At 41.4% G+C, this 23170-nt stretch overlaps 1 protein-coding gene across 4 annotated transcripts in view; it reads right to left on the minus strand.

Annotated features, from left to right (window-relative positions):
• Nucleotides 1-23170, minus strand: part of PALM2AKAP2 (PALM2 and AKAP2 fusion) — a 271234-nt gene that overhangs the window by 186909 nt on the left and 61155 nt on the right. For all 4 annotated transcript variants that reach the window (XM_074855287.1, XM_074855286.1, XM_074855285.1 and 1 more), the window contains exon 3: nucleotides 21701-21831. In XM_074855287.1, the coding sequence (XP_074711388.1) occupies nucleotides 21701-21831 (131 nt within the window). The remainder of the gene's footprint in view (nucleotides 1-21700; nucleotides 21832-23170) is intronic.

The following is a 23170-nucleotide window of genomic DNA, read 5'->3' on the forward strand; positions in this document are numbered from 1 at the left end:
ACCAAAATACATGTTTACAGGTGGTCAAACAAAAAATATTAATTCCTCTCTTTCGTAACATTTTGGATAAACTTACTTTTCATCTATATTTGAGACAAGGTGAAATTTCAAAATCTCAGAGCTTTCTGTAAGATGGAAATGTTAAGTTTTGACCCATTCAAGTCATCATTACAATTTCATTTATAGATTCAGCTTTTCACCATCCTGCCTGCTAGGGTTCACAGAGTCTAAAATTTATGCCTTCTGTTCCTCTTCACAGATGTCTATTCCAACTCTAATGACAAAGGATGAAAATCCACGGTCTGTTTCAGACTAATGAAACAGTGTAAAAGCATTTGGAGAACAAAACTGGAGCTTTGAATGCAAACCAACAGATTTATTTATGTCTTCAAATAAGAACTCTGAAACAAGTGACTCCAACAGAAATATTTTGCCAGCTACCAAGTGAAGGGGGAATGGAAAGAAAAATCCATAATGATTTCAAGCAGATGTACTGGGAACTGGCAGGCTGGTTCATACTGGTAGTTCTGTGCCTGGCAGTGGCTGTTTCCAGATATTTCATGGAAATGTACCAAAAATTCAGGCTTGATTTGCATGCGGGAAAGTTTCTTCCTGACCTGCAATGCAAGAAATTGGCTTTGTCCTACCCTGTAAGAACCAACACTCTTTCCTAAACACTAATTAACTCTGTAAATCCCTGGAGACCCTGCCTTGGCTTTTGCAAAATATGCCAGTGCAATGAATCAGTAAGTGCAACAAGCTGATTATTTATAAGGCAAAAAATTTGGGTTCCCCTGTCCCCACATTTTTAATTTCCTGGTTGGGGTTTCACCATCTGTCATTTGGTCTGGTAAAAAGCAGTTCCTGCTCTCACCTCTCTATTTCATTTCCATATATTTCTAGCACTTCCTTTCTCCAAAAGAATTGCAGAAACATAGAAAATAGTGCAGCTGTCCCCCTTATCTCAAGTATCTCAACAAACCCCTGTCAAGTCCCTTCCTAAAACTATCTGGGAGTGGAGATCCCTCTGTGGCAATTGCCAACCTACTTCATTGCTTCACTGGGCTTACTCTCGGAAAAGGTTTGGAGGAAGAGTGCTTGACCTTTTTTTAAAAGGTCTGGTCTTCTGGCATTTTAATCCAACTTCTCTTGTCTTTGGAATTATTTGCCTCATCTTTATAGCTATTTTCAAACTAACTGCAGACATTATTATGTCCCTGTTCAACTTTCCTTTCCCTAAATACTTAGTTTTCTCTTGTAGGTAGTGGATCTTTGATCAGAAACATGAAGCAAAGTCTGGAGGGGGCAGGATGCAAGTGCTGAGACCCAGCGGCTCGGGAGAGGGGGTCTGGGCAGGTTTTTGATGGCAGGCTACATTGGCTGAACTAGCGCTGCTCCTGATGACTGTGTCTGACCTCTTCTCAGAGACCGAAATGATGGAGACTTCAGGGCCTCCCCACTGCTTCACTGTCCTGATCACTGAAAGGATTTCCCTAATGAATTTCTGTTGCCAACATTTAATCTCAACAGTTGTCCTTTCTACTGTGAACATAAATAACACTTTATTCCTTTCCATTGCAACAGCTGATGAAATATCTGAAGACCTACTCTCCACACTAGACTAAGCAGTCTTTCCTTATAGACCATGTGCCCCAACCTCCATTTTCTCCTCCTGATTTTCAGAGGCAGTCTGCATTGTGCTTCCAGTGCAGCACTTCAACTGCACGTTAATCCAGCTGAGGCCTTATTAATGATCAGCAGAGGAGGTTTCTTTTATGTCTCATTACCTACATACCAATGTGTCTTTACAGCACAAAATCCTTGACTCACGTCCAGCTTCTTATTCACTCTAATTCCCACATGCTTTGGAGACAACTGGCCTGACAGCCACAGCCCACTCTGTCTGCACAGTTGGTTATGCCTGCCTAAAGGTAAAATTTTGCACTTGTCTTCTATTGTATTTTTAAGACCATCTCTGATTTGTAATCATGATATTGTTCTTGACTGTGTGCCTCCAGGTTTGATGTTGTCTTCAAGTTTAATGAATAGATCCTCTACTCATACACCTTCTCATCACCTAAGGTGTTAATGAGAAGATTAAATGGTCTCAGACCCAGCACAGAGTCCATAAAAATTTTTTCTTTCGATTTTGACCGAACAGTTTCTTGACAGTATTGTATCTATCTGCCTTACAGTTTTGTCCAAACCACATTTCTACTACTTGATTATAAAAGTATCAGTGTCTCCTTACCATCAAGGTAATTGGCATCCTCAACGAACCTGGAGCTATAAGCTGCCTGTCAAGGAAGCTTGTGTATCTTGACAGGCCTTACTTGATAAATTCAAGTTGTTTGTAATTCATTATGTATTCTCCTAGACAATCACAAGCACTTCTCTAAGGACTGAAGTTTGGTTGGTATTCCCTAACTCCTCTTTTCCCTGTCCCCTTGGTAAAGTTAAGCATGACATTTGCTCTTCCTATGAACAGCCCTTTTAAAGGTCTCAAAGAGAAAAGGCTCTGAGACTGCTTCTCCAGTTCTCCAGTCAGGACAGATCTCACCATACTCAGATGATCTGAAACCACCTTGATTTGTCTCAGTATTCTCCAACTTGTTTTTCCCAATTCTGCTCTGGGTATGTACCTTGTGTAACTGCATTTGCCATCTGATTGCAACACACTTTCCAATGAAGACTGAAGCACAAAAAAAGGCCTTATCTCAGTGTCATCTATTGTCTTTCCTCTCTGTGGAACAGGAGACAATATTTTCCTTTGCTTTCTCTCTACTGGTAACGTTGACAAAGAATCATTTCCTATTACAGTACAGGACACATTATGCCTCTCTCTGCTGTTTTGGTTTTTGCCCTCACATGCTTTTGCAACTCTATTCAAATTATGTTTAGTGATCTGAACTGTTTTCCATTTACTGTGAACTTTCTTCTTTGCTTAAAGCCAAGAAAAAAACAGTGATTTAGTATGGTGAGTCTCTTGCTACAACTCTTACCTTTCCTCTGAGTCAGTTTGTGCTTTCGTAGTAATTCACCCTGTATAACTCCTCTACCCATTAAAGTTTTCACTTATAAATTCTCTTGAGTTTATTGAAATCTGCCTATCCAAAATCTATTCTTTTTTAGTTTGGTTTTCCATTTGTAAGTCACAGATTTTGTAATTTCACGGTCAGCCTAGAGGCTTTCTAACCTTTCCATCTTTAGGGATCTCACCATGGACTAATAACTGATGCACAGTTTGTGAATGTCCTCTTTCTGCATAGTTAGCTAAAAATATGAGTTCATGATCCAAAGATTTGCTTCCCTGTGCAAGGTGATATTAAGATGATTATGATTTTTTTTTTTAATTAGTAGGATTTTTAATTACTTGCTCTTCCTGTAAGTGTTTCTTCTACTGGACCTGTCAGGGAACGTTACTAGTTAGATGAATTTGAGAACGGTGAGTCCCAGAATCTTTTTCAGTAACATTAGGGTTTCTTAGAAGCTTTTGGTTAGGAGAAAATTAAAATGCAAAAGCTATTCTTTCCTCACTCATACCACAGCTTCTTTTTAGATAAGCAAACAGGAAAGCTACAAGAATGCTAATCACTTTGGGACATGAAGAACAAAGAGTTTCCCTCTCTTCTGCAAATCTACCCTCCCACTTAATTAAAAAATAGTCTCCCTTGGAGGATAATGAGGAAAGGAGGGTAGTGGGGAGCAGAAGTAGTAGGAGTCAGAAAAGAAACCTGTGCTGAAACAGGAGGTATAATTTTGACATTTCCTGATTCCTTCTGGAATTAAAGAATCAGGCCCCTGTGATCCTTTTTTTTCTGGATTAATAGGATCAATCTGTGTAGTCCAGTCCTCTCCAGCCATGCTCACCCAGGCTGGGCAATGCCTGAAACCCATCATGGTCCCTGCTCAGAGAGCATGGACAACGTAGCTGGCAGATATAAGGCTCTGCAATGCCACTGACTAAAACTCACAGGCATGGGTTTTCAAATTCCCCCCCTTTGGGGTCCCTGAAATGAAAGGAGGCAAAGAGGCTAGGGTTAAAGCGTGGAAAAGCTTCTTGCACTCCCCAGCGCCCACTCTGCTGTAGAGGGCAAGAGCATCCCTGCCCACCACCCCAGGGAGAAGTAGGTAGGGTGGGATAGAGGGACAGGGAGGACCACACCACTGATGGGTGTGGAGGGGCGAGGAGGTGCAGAAAGAATCACAGAATCACAGAATCGTCTAGGTTGGAAAAGACCTTGAAATCATCTAGTCCAACCATTAACCTAACATTGACAGTTCCCAACTACACCATATCCCTCAGTGCTATGTCGACCCTACTCTTAAACACCTCCAGGGATGGGGACTCCACCACCTCCCTGGGCAGCCCATTCCAATGCCTAACAACCCCTTCTGGAAAGAAATGCTTCCTAATATCTAGTCTAAACCTTCCCTGGTGCAACTTGAGGCCATTACCTCTTGTGTGGAGCCATGTCACGTTGCTGCCTCAGAGATAAAATGGTTTTCGGTGACCAAAGAGGAGTGCATGAACCCGAATGTTGCCTACAGACCTAGCTGTCTGCCTTGAAGGCTGCCTGTAAGGCAGATCACCTTACTGGCATGGGGAAGGAGAGAAATCTCAAAAACCAGCTGTTTCTCACGGCTCTTTGAATCACAATGTTGAAGAAGCTATCAAACTCTTAAAAATAAAACAATGAAATAAAACAGAAACTAGAGGCTTTGCAGGAGGGGAGAAGATGGATATGAACAACAATTAAGAGGGAGAAAGCTGTGGGAGCTATTAAAGACTGGGCAACTTCAATAGCCCTGAGAGCTATAAATCCTCACAATTCATTCTAACAACAAAAAGCTAAATCCGTTCAACTGCAGCAAAAATGGAATGCCTCTCTGTTCCTTCCCCTTCCTCTTGTATGTCCTGGCTGGTGAGGAGAGAAGAGGGACAATTAATATTTTAAGTCCTAATGAATAACTGGTGCATGCCTCTTAGGCTGTATTTCAGATATGTCACAAGCAGTATCCACTGCATGAAATCAGCCTGGCCTTGAAAAGCAGAAGTGCAGCTAACCACTACAGAGCAGTTACATATTAAAAAAAAAAGTGGCAACAGGAGCTGCTGGAGTACTTTTGGTGATTTTGAAGGTGATGCTTTATCACTTTACCTCTACTCTCCTTGGGAAACTCTCTTCTCTGCCTGCTGAGGTTTCTCAGTTCTTTAATAAATTTTCACCCAGCAAAAACTGGACTCTTGTTCTCCAGGAAAAGCTGGAGAAAATGGAATTTTCAAACCCCTCATTATGCAAACCCTCTCAGCACAGTCTCACAAAAACCATGATTCAGCATCCCTGGGGCAAATGGACACATTGACAAACTTTGTACACTCTAGGCTATCTCCCAGCTAGCATTCCTCCCACAGTAGACACAAAACACTACTATTTGTTTTGAGGACACTTTTTGTGAAGGAAAGAAAATCCTTCAGAGAATTACCTAAGATTGGATCATGTCCAAAAAAATGTGTTCAGATGAAAATAATAATTCCTTCTCAAATATGCAGCAATACAAATTGTTCTCAGTACATAGAACAGCATGAACTTCACCAGTAAATCATAAACCAGGAAATTTAGGTAAAATCAAGATGTTCCATGTCGTATTTTACTGTCTAGCTGCTATCAGGAAAAGCTTCCCTTACCAAAAAATCAGATTAATTCAACAAAGATTTGTGTAAGGGTTAATATGCCCCAAATACATGGGACAAAATTGGTATATTTCTGGCTACTACAGTTTCTGGGAATCACTTTACAAAATTTTTGTGCCAACTGGTAAAAACTTTCACATATTTCAAAATACAACTGAATGAAAAAGCTCAGATCTCCATAGTACATGTCACTTCCTTAATGATTGTTCTTTGAAAGAAGGTAATTTGTATTTAGAAAAAGGAGTAAAAAACCCACTTACAACACATTTTCAACTTGTTCATGCATAGCCATTTAGGCTATGTATATATCTAATACAACAAGAAGCAGTTTAGCCAGAAATTACTAAACACAATCTACCTCCTTCCTAATCAGACACCACCTATCACTATTTCTTTCTTTTATTGCACTGAATCCTTCTCAGCTCAGCAGCATGAAAAGCAAAGATTAATGAAGAAAGAATCACCTTTCAGAAATGCTGGGTCATTGCATCAAGTTTTTCAAATCTCCTCTCCTTTGGGAGATGAGGTGGCTCAGCAGGGGCTGCTAGGATGGAAAAATATCAATATATTCCTCATCCTATTCAAGATGCCAGCATGATCTTTGCAGTCTGTACTGACGCAGTAAGTGCTAAGACAAGCCACTTAATGAAGCTGTGAAATGATTAAACACCACTACTCTTAATGAGAAAAAAAGACATATTCAAGACAGGTAATTTTGCAGTCACTCCCTGCAGACACTACAGATGACAAAATAAGTACTGGAAATAAGGAAGTAGTATCAGACACACTACTTTGCTTCAGGTGTTTTGTTTCACATCCATTCCTGTACAAGGATATTCTTGATCTGGGCAGCTTCCAAAAGAAAAGCTTGTGTTATCTTGTTTGCAAACGAGACAAGTCTAGAACAGCTTCACTGAAGCAAGGAAGTTTGTGATTTAGTCAGGAAAACCCAACAGTGCTGCTGTGCCTCATAAAGCAAATCTGGTGCCCAAGGGAGGTCTGGTGGTGCTTGCTGGGGCCTGCTGAAACATGGATGTCTGCACCAAGGAGCCACCTATAAGAGCCATCCTGTTCATTACATGCCTTCATTTGCCACATGCTGTATTTAAGCAGGTGTTTTCACTACCTGAGAACCACAGTGCACTCTCCTGTTCTCCATTCACAGTTGAGAGGGACAAAGTCTGGATACTCTGTTTTCCTTTCTTCTTTGAAATGCTGGAAGAGTGAAATAACTTCCCATAAAATGCTGTGCAACATCAGTCTTCAAAAAAGTGATGTGTAGCAATCTACACTGCAGGCAAGAAATTTGTTTGTCCCTGGGATCCCTGGTAGACTTGGGCACCGTAAGCTAGGACATCAGGAGGTGGCTCTCACGTATGTTGCTTATTGCTTGCAGATATCAAAGCACTTGTCAGCTATTACATTTCCAGTCCTGAGAGAGGGAAAACTGAGGCATGGAGGAAGGGAAGGGCATTTCTCGGTTTGAGTTTATTTCTGAAGTTCTTTGTCTCTTGTATCTGCCGCAACAAAGATTTTTTGGCTTTCATGTGATATTTCAAGCCTGTCTCTTCTGCTAGGAAAATGACACAGTGATGAGAGAGAGTAAGTCCTCTTTTGTGTGTGTGTAATTTTGGATGACTCTTACACGGTGGACATTGGTCTGATCTGTAGGGGTTTGGTAATGTTTCTGTTCGTGTTCTGTGAGTTTTAAATGAAAGCATTTAACAAACCAGTGGTAACGCAGCAGTGTCTCTCTGTTATACCTGAGGTTTTGCATTGCCTTAGGTGGTATCATTCTGACTGTACCAATCCCTGATAATTGAAGTTCTCTGGGTAGAAACTACGTACTACCAATGTTAAGAAAAAAATAGCTAATTAGGAAAAAAAAGTTCTCAAAACCCTGGTGTGAAGCAGACTTCTATTACCGGAAATTGTTTTCAATCCATTCTTCCAGAAAATTTATACGATTTTCAGAGATTGCTGTCCAGACCAAGCTGGACTCTTTATCTGATGCTACACAATCATGAAAGACTTTTCCTGATGGTCTCAATAGGAAAACAGGATAGTTTTTCTGTGACATAGTTTCAGTATGATTGATGAGTTGTATTTGTTGAGCTGACGTTCAGAAGCAATTACATGGCTTTTTTGTCTGCAGGGTGGTTGCTCCTGAAATCACTTGTCTAAAAGATGATACAAGGGAGTGTTGGCCACTGCTGCCTGCCTGGAAGCCTACTTAATGTTACCCATAGCCTTAAAACTGGGCTTTCAGTGATCATACATGTGACATAAGAAGTTACATCTGCCTTGGTGGGTACTCACAGCCTTTGGCAGGTGGTAAAATATTTTAGGTTATGCCTAAGTGAAAGTGCAGTTGTTGCACATGAAGAAAACAGAGATGAGAATCACCATGTTCTTGGCACGGTGAAATCCTGCAGTTATTTCATGCTGAACCCTGCTCCTGGACACCACAGGTCTCCCCTAAAGATGATCCCAATGGGGTAAGGACTCAAAGGCATGAAGTATTCCCCTTGAATGTTTTGGGACATAAACACAGTACATGTACAAAGCCTGTGGCAGCTCAGTTGTCTTCTCCTGCTACAATCTTTCCTAAAGTCAGAATGCTGTTATGATGGCTTTTTTTAGGGTTTGTTTTTGTTTTTTAAATTATTTACTCTCTTAGCTGAAAATCCTACAGCATCAAAACTGGAATGTCACTGTAACAGATAAGAATCTTCTCCCCCTGGGTGAGAAGTGACATCTTAAATTCCTGGGAATAACTTGTGAACAGTGGACTATTGTCCTCACAGGACCAGATGAATGGCTGGCCCCCTGTGACCCATCTGGAATGGCATTTGGAGGGTGAACTGGGTTCTCTGGTTTCCCAACCTGGATGCTGCCAGCAAGATGAGGCTTACAAGCCTGGCTCTGCTGGTGACATACTGCTGCTCTGCAGCAGCTGCTGCCTGAAACGTGTTTCTAAATTTAGGAGCCTTCTGCCTTTCTGAGCCCATTCCAGGTGTGCCAAGTCATAAATCTCAGAGATCATCAGAAAAGTCTGAAAACCCTTAGGCTGTGACTTAGCAGTATTTCATTCTCCCCTTCTATTCTTTTGGAAGTAAGAGGTTTAACTTCAGCTGAAAGTCTTAACACAACTTACCTGGGTTGTTATGACTGTTCTTTTATCTGATGGACCTAAAAAAACATCTCACTTCACACCAGGCTGCCAGCCCAATTCCTGATTGCAATGTGGGTTCTTGTGAGTGTCATTTGCATAAAATTCACTGTTCTGATTAATAAGTACCCTTAAATTTATAGACTGGAAAGGAGGCTAAGGAGGGACTCATACAAGGAAACTGTATTTGCAGTTTTCTAAATACATAAAAACCCCACTATGCACAAAAATAAAACTGAATGGAAAAGTTGTCATATAAGGCTTAGGGCTCCAAGACTTAATTAAAGTTGTTTTCTCTGGTGACTTCTTTGACTAGAGTGTTACACACTCCCACACACATACACACTCTCACCTATCATCAGAAACCCATGTTTACTGGGAATATCTGTTTTGTTCATATTTTGTATAGTTAAGATTCTGTAGGCAAGCTCATGTTTCCCAGGTGGTCTTCCTACAAATGAAATGTCCTTTAAAATACCCCAGCTGTAACTACACCATTTAGGGCATTTTCCCTGAGCTACCATCAAAGATGACAGGGTCTGTGCTGGAATTGTCTTCTGTCTCTGATATCTGTTTGCAGAGAACACGTGTTTCTTCTGGTGTTAAAGATCTATGTTATAATTTGATTCCACCAGTTGGTTGCAGACTTGGCTTACCTACCTGGCAGGTCACTCAGCTTGGAAAATCTAGGCTCTAGTCTATACTTTTGGTCCCCACTTCCTTTTCTAGTGATTGCTTGCCTCACTGGCTTATATTATAAAGTATTTGCAGCAAAGAATATGTATCATTGTGCACGGCATCTGGTGGGGTGATGGACCCCACCTGGAGATCTGTGAGGATCCAGGATTTCTGGATCACTGAATACAGAGGGTGACCACAAAAGAAGCCACAAAAATCAATGTTTCATCTGTTTGCATGAAAAACCGTGAAATGCATTTGCCATTTTCAGTAATCCTGTCCAAAAGTACATTTTGGATTTAGTAGGCTGCAAATTTTTCTTCTTCATACAAATGACTAGAAGAAGCCTTTTCAGACATAAATAAAACAAGCTCAGCTGTTAATGGGCAAGGATAAGAAAAACACTAGCACACGAGAGATGTACGAATCATTTGGGAATTGGATTTTGACAGCTGAATTAAAAAATAAAACACCCCCAGGAATTATCAACAAAAGCTACCCATTTAATTATGCAGCTGTGTTACTCCATAGGCCTGAGGCATCTCAAACCACGTCTTCAGCACCACCGAGGGATGTGCCCTACACACCTAGAGCTTGCACTGTTTGAGCACTGATATGCGTGAGACTGCAACAATTTAGACAGCTAGCCAGCTGAGAGACTACGTAGACCATGCTGCAGCTTGTGCCTGTCCTGCACCAGCTACCCACAGATGGGTGGAAACCACCACAACCACTGGGGCTGAGGCCAGTCCTCTGATTTTGATGTAATCGTGCTGCAGTGTAAAAGTCTTCACCAGTTTCAGTGCTACGCAACAGTGTGTTAAGATACCTGAGCTAGCTTAGACACCATCAGCAGCCAGGCAGTGCACAGTCAACCACCTAAGTATTTATGGAGCTGCTTCATCTTGCTGCAGCTGCAGTGCAATCAGCACATAGGTTCAGAGCTAGCTGAGTGATTTTATACTTCAGCACCAAAGCCTATACGCAGTACATGCTGCTGAACATTTTAAACTCGCATGTCTTTTGCATATTAGAGATTGAACGCATTTCACACCATAACTTGCACATACCACCTGAACACTACATTGCTTTTCTCCTTTCAAATCAAGCTGCTTTGATACATAAGAATGGTGTGACAACCAAGAGCCAGACACAGTCAGCAAGAAGCGCAAGTCCAGTCATACTGTGAATCCCTTTGTTCAGTGAAAGGCTGTTCTTTCCTTTCTCTAGAAGCACAGACTATTTGTGTTAATAAGCATCTATTTCTTATTTATGTTGCCACTGCAAAATAAGAGAATGGGAAGAATTCTAAAGAATGAAAATTTGCACAGGATATCTAAGTGGCACCAGTGAGGTTCCCTTCATACAGTGAGAAGTAGTTCCTGTACCAAAGAGTTCAGCTCACATTATGCTTAAAGTGTGCAAAAGATGATTACACAATGAAACTGGAATAGAAGATGTGGAAGAACTGTTGCAGTACCTTTCTCCAAGTCATGTAAGAAATTGGTGGTAAAGGCAAGAGTTTAACCCAGGGGTAATCTGGGCTTCATCCTGTCAGGGCTGGTTTCTCCCCTTGAGGCAGTTCCCAGGGATGCACACTGCACCATTTACGTGGTCTAGAGGAACACAGGAGGCAAAGACCTGGTTCCTGTGTCTCTCCAGTTACTGACTTCAGACTGTCCTGCTGATGTGCTGATGTTGCCTAGAGGGTAGATTATTTTTAAACACTTTTTATTTCAGTATGTTTTCCAGTATAGAGAGGTGATTGTACAGGGCTACCATAACCTCTGCATGTAGAGCTCATTCCATTTAAGTGTCTGTACTTTTTGCTGGTAAAAATTGAATCCACAAAGGGAAGCTTTGCTTGTGCAGCTGCATTAGTAAATATGTTCTAGTACAGAGTAGGCATAATTTAACAATCTTTCACACAAATGACTAAACACATTTTCCTGGCTATGGGACAGTAGAAGCATGGTAATTGTCCTGTCAGGTTCTTCTAGACCAGTTACAATCTACAACATGTTTGCACAGCTTTTTGAAATTTCTATCTCATCAGTGATCCAGTTATTCAGAATCAGCTTCACCTTTTTCAGAGCATCTTTTCCCCAGCAGGTGCTTTGTTTTTGAACTTACTTGTCTTTTTAGGACTCTGGTACCATACTGAGGTGAATCTGTCCTGATGCAGACCAATAGCTACAGAGAGGGAGAGCAGATTGCTGTTCAAGACCCAGCAGCCTTATGTCACTGACACGTAGAGTGTATCAAACTCTTGTCCACAGATTCCTTTACACAGGTAGTATCCAGCTGGACTCATTTCAGTACATACCTCTCTTCTACTGTCTCATAGCTATGACTCCTAGTATATCAGGTAGTCTTCATTGGCTAAAGGCCTTTTAAGAAGCAGGGACATTGTCCAAGTCTGACTCCAATGCCTTGTAAATTGGAATTTACTTTCACTTCCAAATTCTCTTTGTAACCCATTAATGACATTTTAGGGTCATAAGCCGTTCCAGTTGCTTGAACTTGCTGACCAAACTTTGCAACATGCTGATTGTCTAGGAGTCCTAATTGCAGCTCTGGGTGTTGATTACGTAGGAATCTGTGGTAAAGCTCTGCTTTATCTGGCCTTGAACTCATCTTTTATGTTATTGGTTTTGCAAAATATCTTTGATTTTTCTTTTTTTTCTTTTTTATTTTTTTCCCCCCTACTGCTTGGCAGTACTTGTGACATCCCTGTCAAGTCCTTTTCCACCTGTGCCAACAGTACCAGGTCACAGAAGATGTCATGCAAGTCTGACTTTGAAATAGCCTTAATCCATGTGCTTTCGTTGTTTAATTTCTCCTACTACCTCCACTTATTACTCCCTATTTCTCCCCCATCTGTTTTGCTGCCCCTCTGCACATCTGTTATACGAAGTCAGTTTTCTAATTTGAGTTCTTACAACAATCTGGCACTGGGACCTGATTCCTCAGTGTCTTATGCTATAGAGTCATATATCACTTCATCCTACGAAACCCATATTTGTACATGGCTATGAGCATGTTTTACATTTGTAACATGCAGATCTGAGTGCTCTGAATGTCCTTCATTGTTGATTTGACCATATCATTCATGCGTTATATTCTTGGATGGCTACAAGCATTTTTGGAGCACTTGGATGTTCCCTGTTACTACTCATTTGCTTTTCTACAGTGAGACTATGATACATGTGCCAGCAGACTATTCTCTATTTCTGAACATGCCTCCCTGGGACTTTTCTTTTCTCTTCAACTGCAATTTCTCAATAAAATCCATTACAGCTGTCCCTTTCTTATCAATCAGAATTCCTGATTGCACATCCAGTCTTTGTTTGTCTTCTGTGGACTATCAGCTGGGATTTGCATTATTTTTTACCTTAGAATTCACATACTGCAGCAGTTTAAAAACCCTACAGGGAAGGTGACGTGCTTTTCAGACTGCAGATTTTTTAAAAAATGGCTAAGACTTGCAATGCCCACTGGGTGGCTCCAGACACTGCACCCTGCTCCTCCTCTAACTGTACCTCTACCTACCCAGAGCTAGTTCAGCTCTGCAGTAATACATGTAAGTGCTGACTGCTAGCAAGAATGACAGGGCAGGGCCTGGGGTAAGAAACACATGATGCACCAGATAGATAATTAATGGTTATTAATAACTATTTGCATCACGGTAGTCCCCAGAGGCCCATCGGAAGGTGGCTGTGCACGAAGTAACATTAAGGCTTCAATTCCACTCATTGCACTTGAGGCACTTCACTGAGACACCTACACTCAAGGGAAGGAGATGGGCTTACACAGGCCATGGAGGTGATGCTCTCTCCTCATGACCACATGGGGGGCCTAAAGGAGACGATGCTCTAAATGTCAGTGATTTATTTAAACTCCTGGAATTATACAGGATGAACCTGACCCTTTGGGACAAGGGAGCTACAGAGGACCAGACTGCAGCAGTATCTTACCTAGCTCTGCGAGTACGTGTGTGTGAGTGCGTGTGTATGCTGAACGTTCTAGCCTTGGCAGACACAGACACAGCACAAAAAGAGAGGTTTGGCAGGGAAAAGGAAAGAGCTCTGATATAAGGTGGAGACAGAGTAAATAATCGTTGTAGTAAAGTAAAAAACCACCAACACAATAAAATCAACCCAGGCTGTTGCCTCACTCTGATCCTTCTCTTTGTAAATACACTCCAGGGTTGTCATCTCTTTCAAAATTCTGCATGTGTATGTCACCTCCACACAAACATGTCTTTCTGTTACTGAGTTTCCACAATTTTGTTTTTTCCATCCACCAACTGCTACATGGACTAACTGTGTGGAAGGAACTGTTTCACCAGGACTGCCTTGTGGTAGGGCTGGTGTACAAGGAAAGCCAATAACAAGCCAACTCCAGCAAAGACAAGCATAAAAAGGAAAGGAATGGAGACTAGTCCTTTTTGTTTTACTCCACGCAACAATCCCATTTGGCCCATGATTAAGATTTAATTCAGATGTAACGAAGTCAGTAATTCCTACTCTTTATGCTATACTACAATTTACTGCTTCAGGAAACCCCTGTCAGTTCTACTAGGCTTAAAAGAAGTGTGAAGATCTTAGATGGCTTTGCATACAGAGAGAGTGTGGATAAATACATGTGTTATGAAGCTATTTCCCCATCTTGTGAACAGCAGCACATGGAGAGTCATGTGAAATTTTAGCTTTGAAATGTTAAAGCCAAGGAAGCTCTAAAGTTTTGCTCTTGATAATCTGTCACTGGGTCTCATCTAGTATGGCCACAGAAATCCAGCCTTGTGCAGAACGTCCATTTTATTGAAAGGCTGCAATGATTGAAATTGCATTTTTCTTGCTGAACCTGGCCCAGAGGTAGTAACTGCCCCTTTCACAAGGGGCTGTAGCATGTAATATACTGTATTAAAAGTTTTAATCCATTTAGAAATTGATGCTGATTTACAATGCGTTAGCTTGCCTAAAAAAAGGTGTCCTTGAAAACCTGCTTCTGTCCAGGGCTTAATTTAAGCCTATATGTCCCTTCCTTCTTGAGTAACATGTATCTTAATCTACAGAATACTGACATGCATGAAGTGTCAGAAGCACTTGAGGTGGAAATTCCTTGATATGTAGAGACAGGGATTTTCTATATCTTGCTCCCAAATTAGGCAAATTGGTGTCTTTATCAAGGTCCATATCACGTACACATATTCGAGGACAGCAGACACAGCTGGAGTGGGGGGAGCCTGTGCTCAAATTGAACACTCAATCATTTTGCCCACTTTATAAGATGCATAGGTATCATTACATAATTACAAGCTAGTGATGCCTAGGAGTTGTGGAAAATCTTGAGCATTTAGGCAACTGTTAGAGCACTGGCATGTCATTCTGCTATTTTAAGTATGGGCTGAGTTTGAGAACTGAGGTAGTAAGCTATGTTATTATTTTTATTTTTTTTTGAAGTGCTACATCTGAACATATTATACCATATGTAAAAACCTCAAAATCCTTGCCACCCAGCAGCTCTTAACTCATGGCTTTTCTGAGATCATCCTCCAAGTCCTGAAGAATTCTCTAATCACACTGCATATCAGGTTCCTTTGGAAATCTGAGATTTCCTGTTGTTTTGGCTTTTTGCCTGGTTTTGTTTTGGTCTGTGTTTTCCTAAGAAATGTATCACATATGAAATGCACCCCAGTAAAAGCTTTATGGGGGGTGAAGGATGTGCTGTTTTGGAAACCACAGTCCTTAGGGGTTGCCGAAACTGGAATCTGTGGAGCTTCAGCAGATGAGATCTGATATTGATCAGTCTTAGTGAAGAATCAGACAGAGGACTTGGGGACAAACAGCTGATCCTGTGCAGAAAGCTTGATCTTCCCTCAGAAGTTGAGCAGAATTCAGAGAGACTGCCTGTCTCTGAGGAGACATTTTTGCTTTTTCACTCTTAGAGAGCTCACCCAGTGCAACTGGTCATACAGGCAGCATGCGAAGGCAGACTGAGGGCTTGTTTACAGCTGCATCTGGCATTCTAGGTAAAACCCTAAAATGCTGAATAAACAATGTTCCTGGTCATTTTCTCCAGCTGTCATCAATGTGGAAGTTGCAAAACACTCATGCTCATGTGGACCATGCACTTGGAAGACACACTATTCTCTGCACTAGCATATGCTTCAGCAACTGTTCATATATCTCTGGAAGCTAAGATTGAAGGGAAATGGATGAGACCTTGCTAAGGAGAGGTTTATGGCACCTCTGGTCCTGGCTTGCACTGTCTGCTCTAGGGGAGGTCTGAGCAGCTGTTTCTGACATCAGATTATCCTTCTTTTGAAGGAATGCCCTCACATCTGTTTTATGTGCTCTCTCTCCCTCTGTCATGCAAAGACTATTAGTAGCAGTCCCAAGTGAGACTGAATTATAGCCAGAGTTCCCAGCCTGAGACATGCTACGTTTTTATCCTGGGAAGAAGAAGCAGGAAACAAACCTTGACACCAGAAAGAGATGACAGAATGGACATTGGGAGAAGAGAAAATGCTAAAGATGCAGCAGCCATGACAAGCTCAAATGAACCACGAGCTTGTTTTTGCTGGACTCTATAATGAGAAGAGACCCAATCTAACATCAAAGATTTGTGAAGCACTCATAGTCTATTAATAAGATAGTGTATTAATAAGATTTTATTTTCTGCATATCAAATCACCTTGGTGAGAGTTTTCTTCTCAGGGCCTAGCCCAGCCTCTCTGGCAATACTCAAATCTGAGCATTTACCTGGAAAGATTCAGTTGCAATAATGGAAGAAGAGGACAATTCTTCCAGCTTTGGAGAAGTTTTACTCCATTTTGGATCTGCTTCTATCTAGATTAGGACTTCTGTCTAATACCTGGTAAGCAGAGATAGGTCAAGCACAGTAGAACAGAGAACCTCACACAACCAACTAAGGCACCTTTTGCTTGAGAGAGGTGGTGTCATCTCTCTTGTGTAAGCTTGCATTCAGCAACTCTTTTGGTCCATTAGGTTAAGTGCTTTTCTTGGATGGAAGCTGTGCTTGTCCTGCAGTCCCTCTCACAGGCTTCTTTCAGTTCAACACTTTAAAACACTTTCCAAGGTTTTGAAAGTACAGATGAACAGCAGCACTCTGTGATGGGAGCTGCTGGGAGGGAGTGAGTTTTTGCATGTATTTACCACCTGCCCACATCAACAAGACAACAGCAATCAGCAAAGACATGTGCTCATCCCAGGAAAGTGCTCATGACCTATGGTCCAAAGCACAGAACTGCCCCTGCCACCATTATCATCAGGCCCTCCCTCCATGCTGGACCACGATGGAAGAGCCTTCTTCTAGAGGTGACAGAGCTGTGGCTCACCACCAGCATGCACAAGGGTAAAAGACTCTACAATCACAAAGGGCTTTTGCAAATGTTAGGAGTCGGATGTGTTGACAGTTGAGTAGCCCTGAGTAAATAACAGGGGATACACACACACCTTGGCTGCTGTCCTGCATTCCTTCATCCCCAAGAGCTGTCACAGTGACAAAGTGCCACAAATATGTCTTGGCTGTACTTTTTAGGGATCTGGCATCCACTGCTCTAAGCTGTCTGCCTGGTCCACATGTCCAAAAAAGCTGCTCTAATAGAATGATAGTTTGTCTGTCCGTGGAGTTGATGGGTACCTCCTCATGCAATGTGAACAGATGCATTGTTGCTTACTGAACAGATATGCCACTTTACTGAGAACTTAGCTCTGTAGGTTTCTTTTCTCCAGGAGCACAAGTAGTCCAGTCCAGTCCTGGTATGTCAAGTCAGTGTCTGTCAGCAAGTAGGGAGATACATTGTCACAGAGTATTTAATTTTGTCATGATACATGAAAGCATCGGAGCAATGAAAACTCTTCACCTTTGGTAGTAAACACAGGCTGCCAACACATACTATAATGTAATCTAGTGAAACAAAATAATTTTGGGAGTCTTTCAAATGCTGTGAAGGAACAGCAGGCTTTGGGTGGGCTGCTCTGCTCTGTGAATGCTGCTGGTTAATACCCAGATGTCGGATGCCAACTTTCCATTCACTGCTGCAAAATAACAGACTGTCATGTGGTAAAAATAACCATGGGAGTTATGCAGCACATTCCAGCGTTTGTTTCACCTACAACACACTTATCAGAAATACATCTGTGGAAGTTCACTGGGCATCTGTATCAATGCTATCCCAAACAATATCTTTCAGGTTTGTGATTTGCAGAATAAGTTTAAGGGAAGGGAAATGCTTTTCATTCATTTTTTACACCTTTACCTAAAATCTAAGGTAGATGTAGAAAACAGGAGATCACTTTTTCACTGTGTGACAATGGGAAAGGAACTCAGAAATGGCTGCTTTCCTCTAACATGGACCTGAGATCTTTGGGAGAACACAAAAAAATAAACTAGCTTTAAAGCTTCTCTATGTCTTAAGGACGGTTTGTGCTGAGAGATAGCCTAAATCCACGTCTGGCTTTGCTCTGCCACTGATACAATGGTACCACCAATCTGGCAGTCAGGTTTCAAATATTTAATAATGCAGCAATGCCTTTCCATCATTCCCACTACTGACAGATTTCTAGACCACTTGAGACTCAATGAATGGTGAATAAGGGGTCCAATCTTGTTGTTAAGACCACCAGACCAACCACTTTTTTAAAGAAATGCAAGACACCAGGATTTTTACATGCGGCGTCATAAGTCTTATTCTGAAGACTCAGGTTAGACAAGCAGGAGTTCTGGAAGTCCAGGACCAAACCTGCTTCAACTCTGCTTATTCTTCTATTTCCACTTTGCATTCTTGGATATGAAGACTGTTTCTAGTGTTCATGTATTTCAAAATCTCTAAACATGTTAAACTAATCCCAATTATCAAATGATCATTCTGTCTGTAATCCACTGTTACAATGTTCATATGCCTGCATCTTGTCTTAATCTTGCACACCCTGGTTTTTTAACTTGTATGTGCATCTTGTACTTCTATGTCCTCCTGTTGGTAATTATCAGCATAATGATAGTATTTAATTATTTGTATTGCATTCTCTGTTCTGTTTTATTTCTGGTTTTGTGATGCAGATATTTTTTCAGTTGCTTGGCATGAAGTGTACAGAAATGCTGACTAATGTAGGCATCCTTCTTCCAAATGCTTTTGCAGACAAGAGAGCTCATTAAATCATTACACTTACTCATGTCTAAGTTTACTCACATGCACATATCCTTGCAAGATAGAAACTGAAGTATGTGATTTCTCATGATAACATGGAAGTCTAATAAATAAACAGCAGTCTGTACACTCATGCATTTTTGCTGCCCCAGTTGAAATGAAACACCTCCCACACAAAGGAGAACTGGTTACACTAGCTTAAGAATAAACACTACACGCATGTGTACATCTTGCAAAACGTCTGATTTTAGTGGGAAAGTCACTTAAAAGTAAATTAGAAAAAGCAATACTCAACTGAAGAATTTGCATTATGTGCAAGGCCCTTAAGACCATCTACAAACCCACAGCTAGCTCTCTTCTTTCTCTGAGGTAGAGATATTTGCCTCTTCTGGATAGCACAGACCTACATGAGCCCACAACCTCATTTATGTATGTCAGTCTGGTCTCAAACACTATCTCCTTCAGTTTTCGGTTCTAAGTGTCGCAGTTCATTCAGCTTGTCAGACCTACTCTTTACGTCCAGCCTGCAAATAAAGATGGGTATTTCTCTTGTGCCATGGCTGTTCATGTAGGAAATGCAGAGTTATGAGAAAGAGACCTAGCTGAGTGCTTCAGTGTATGCAGCAGAAATGGTGCTCTCTGCAATGACAATGGGATGCTCTGCGGCAAGAGGAAAGGAATAACTGCGTGTTCCCCCTTGTTAAAGCAGGGGCACGGGTGCTGGCTGTCAGCAGAGGTTGGATATTGGCCTTCATGAGTAAGCTTTACCCTGCTCCTAGATCACATGTAAAAGACTTTGTATTTTTTCCAGTAAGGACAAACCCATTATGTGTGCCACAAGCCTCTTTCACAGACATCTTGATACTGCAGCTGCTCTGTGCTTGCACATAGGATGAAGTGTGACTCTAATGAATATGCAAGATCCATGGCACAGTGGCCATACAGTCCCCTGGCATCAACTTTATGGCTAGTCTCGCAGTAGTTTTCCCTCCTCCTAGTGAACCAGCTTAGTTTGTCCTCTGTCGCCCTCATTGAGAGGGTTTGGGCTGTTTCATAGTGATCCCATTGGATAGTGCATACTGCACTTCAGAAGGACCACTGGGCCCCTGCAAACATGAACATATGAATGGTCCCCCCATAATCCTCCCCTCTGATTCTCTCCCAGGAATGCAGAGGGGAAATGTGGTGCACAGACAGCTAAAAAATCCTTTCAGGATGAGTTCATTCTACTTCACTCCTCAGATAACGTGCTTGACATCTTCTCTCTTCTTCTTACCTTTTTTACAGCCCTTTACCTTCTCAGCCTATCTTGATGGAATCTGGATATGTCATGTTGTCATGGATGTAAATTGTAATTAGACTAATGACCTCAACCTCTACTGTCTTATCTCTACAGTACAGGTGTAATATTTTCTCATTTAAATTAAAATAAATTTTTACTATCTTTGGAGCTCCCTCAGGTAACAGGGAAGTTAAGCATGCTAGTGAGGCTGTCAGACAAATGCCCTTTCAACTCAGCAGCAAGCAGCTGACCTGTAATTTGAAGATAGGTGGTCACAGCAGAAGAGAGCTCCGTTACTTCCAAATATTCAAAGATTTTATTTCATGGGTGCAGCTAAAGAAGAAAAAAGCCGTACTACAGGGGCAAAGGTTTCACATAGAATTTCATCCTACTCTTTGAACTAATTAAGCAAAGCAGGTTTTTTTGCCATCAGTGGTGGTACTCACATAGCTGAAATTGAGCACATGCGGATGTGTTTTGCTGGATGGGGTCAGAGCACTTAGCACCTTGCATCACTCAGCAGTAGACGAATTATGTATTACAGTATATATTTCTGAAGTTCACTCCATGCATTCTTTCCATCTACTGCATTAATTTATGGAGCAAAACATCAGGTAGCATATGAAATATTAAAAAAAAGCTTTCTTGCCTTATGTTACCACAGATGTAAAAGAACAATACACATTCTCAAATCAGTTTTAATTAATATGAATCACAAGACAGAGACCAGTAGTGTGAGGCAGCTCTTACACTCATGCTGATCTATTCCACATAAAAGCCATCTAGTGTCATCCAAGCTTAGAGTGGGTCTACCTGTATATATCCCCAAAGAAACATTCTCAGTGATTTCTCCAAGAAATTTTACAGGAAACCTGGCATAAGGCAAACTGAGTTCACCAGATGCTAGGCTAATATCTCAACCCTTGGACTGTTGGTCCTGTTTGCTTTTTTCTCCATCACTTATATCCTCAGATGACACATTTGTAAAAGCTGTGGTGCCAGATTTGAACAACTTTTTCCATTTTTCTGCCAGCTGAAAAAACTCTAAATTCACATTGCCTAAGTGGCAGAAGAAGCAGTTCTGGAATTTGTCCTGTGAGGGATAAAAGCATTTTCCTCATGAGCTTCAGAGCTCATTGTTTGTAGCAAAACAAAGGAAAACAGAAAAAAAGAGGACAAATGTCCACTCAGACTGCGATGGGAAAGAAATAAAAGGAAATAACTCTAATGCCCAAACCCTGCTTCTGAAAGCAGCAGATATTTTATCTGCTGGTTGCATCTGCCGTTGCATTTGAAAAGTCATTTGCACCAGTGAAAAAAGAGTGCAAAAGAGTGTCACCCCTCTTTGAACTCCTTTTGGCTGTAGAAGGTGTAAAGCAATGGAGAATCTCTCTAGTGTTGATCAAGTCATAGATGTGCATCTGAAGGGGGAACTCGGCCCTCTTTTTAGCTCCCTTGTGAGAAAAATCCATCAAAGTCCATTAAACACAAAGATACCATGATGACTCTCCCTTGCAAACCATGGACATCTGGGAGACAAATTCCGGGCAAGTTTGGCTGTATGTGTGCCTGCCTCTTATACTCTTCCCTGGGCAGTTGCTATCAGCTGCTGCCAGAGATGGAGACCTGAGCAAGGAAAGTTTCTAGCTTTAATGAGAGTAACTGTTCTTAGGCAAAGCAAAGGGAAAATGTCCCTACCTGTGAATGTTTTCTTCCAGCTTTTTCACCTTCAGTTCATCCTCTTCTGACTGCCTCCTTCTGGCTTCTTCCTCTTCTGCAGAGCCAGCAGGAATTCCCTGTAGCAGCCATTTTTCCCGAAGAGCTTTTGACTGTGAGGTAAAAAAAACCCAAACCTTAGGAACAGACTGAACAAAAAACCATCTGAAGATTGAGAAGGAGCTGCCTCTGCTTCTGGATATTAGATTGTCCTCACTGCATTTCTGATTACTGCTTTAGACAGTCGATTCAAGCCAATCTATCAGCTGTTTATCCAGATATCAGGTCTTCCAGATTTAGGAGTGTCAGTTTTACAGTATACATTTTATTTAAAATCAATACCTTAATATGAAGTTATTTTTAGTTCCCAATAAAAACAAGAGTTTAAACCATGCAAATTAGCCAGTCCTGCAAGAAGTGAAATCTTTGAACAAAAGTGTGGATCTCTCATGAATGATAAGGCATGGGCTGAAAGGACTAAAATCATAAACTTCTTAAAGCTTCAAAAATAAAAGAGCAGTGTGCTCTAAAAGTAATGTGCTTCATGAAGTATATAATCAGTCTGCTATTAAATTAATCAAAGATGTTATTTTTGATTTATACCACAGACCTGTCTCCATACATTTACAGGCATACAGACAGGCACACACACACATGTATACATTCACACAAGCACACATTATTCCTCTTAACCAGACACAAAATAAAACAAAAGTCTTCCAGAAACCATAGGTATCCCAGGGCATAGCAACACTGTTGCAGAAAGCAGCAATAGTCTATATGCAATAGAATTATTCCTGGGAATTTTGATGTGCTTTTTACACCAAAAACATGGCTACAACCTCACCTGGCCACTGTCTAATCCAGCTGCAGCTCACCCAGGGGAGTTCATCAGTGGAGATGCACTGGTTGTAAGCAATCCTTTAAAGAGCACATCAGCCTGTGTGTCTTATTTGGCCCAAATCCTGCCAGAGGGATGCAGCAGATCAGTTGGCAGACAGGACGAGTGCCTGTTGAAAGGAAGATCAGGAGCCCAAAGCCATGCAGGACTTTGCTCCTTGGCAAGAAGGAAATGGAGCTGGTGGAAAAAAACGTCAGCCAAGGGACCAAGCAAACTAGCCCCTTGCATCGGACCAGAAAAAGGGAGCCTCGGTTTTGAATTTGCAAAGTGATTGGCAATGCTAGTTCAAGAAACCAACTGTAAGAGCATGTTTCCTCTCCAGTAAAGAGGAGCTAATAAGGAAATCATCAGTTCAAAGAAACTGGATTTCAGAGGCTGCCCAAATGTGCTGTAACAGTCTTTTCAATGCCATATTTGTCGCTGTAATGGAACCTGACTTGCAAACTATGTATAAGGGAAAAACATTCACCACCAAAAGCAGGCTTCAAACTCAGCCCAAAATAGAAAGATTTTTGACATGACAGACAAGGCTTACTTGTTAGTTTTTGAGT

The sequence above is a fragment of the Strix uralensis genome, chromosome Z, assembly GCF_047716275.1.
Source record: "Strix uralensis isolate ZFMK-TIS-50842 chromosome Z, bStrUra1, whole genome shotgun sequence".
Classification (NCBI taxonomy): domain Eukaryota; kingdom Metazoa; phylum Chordata; class Aves; order Strigiformes; family Strigidae; genus Strix; species Strix uralensis.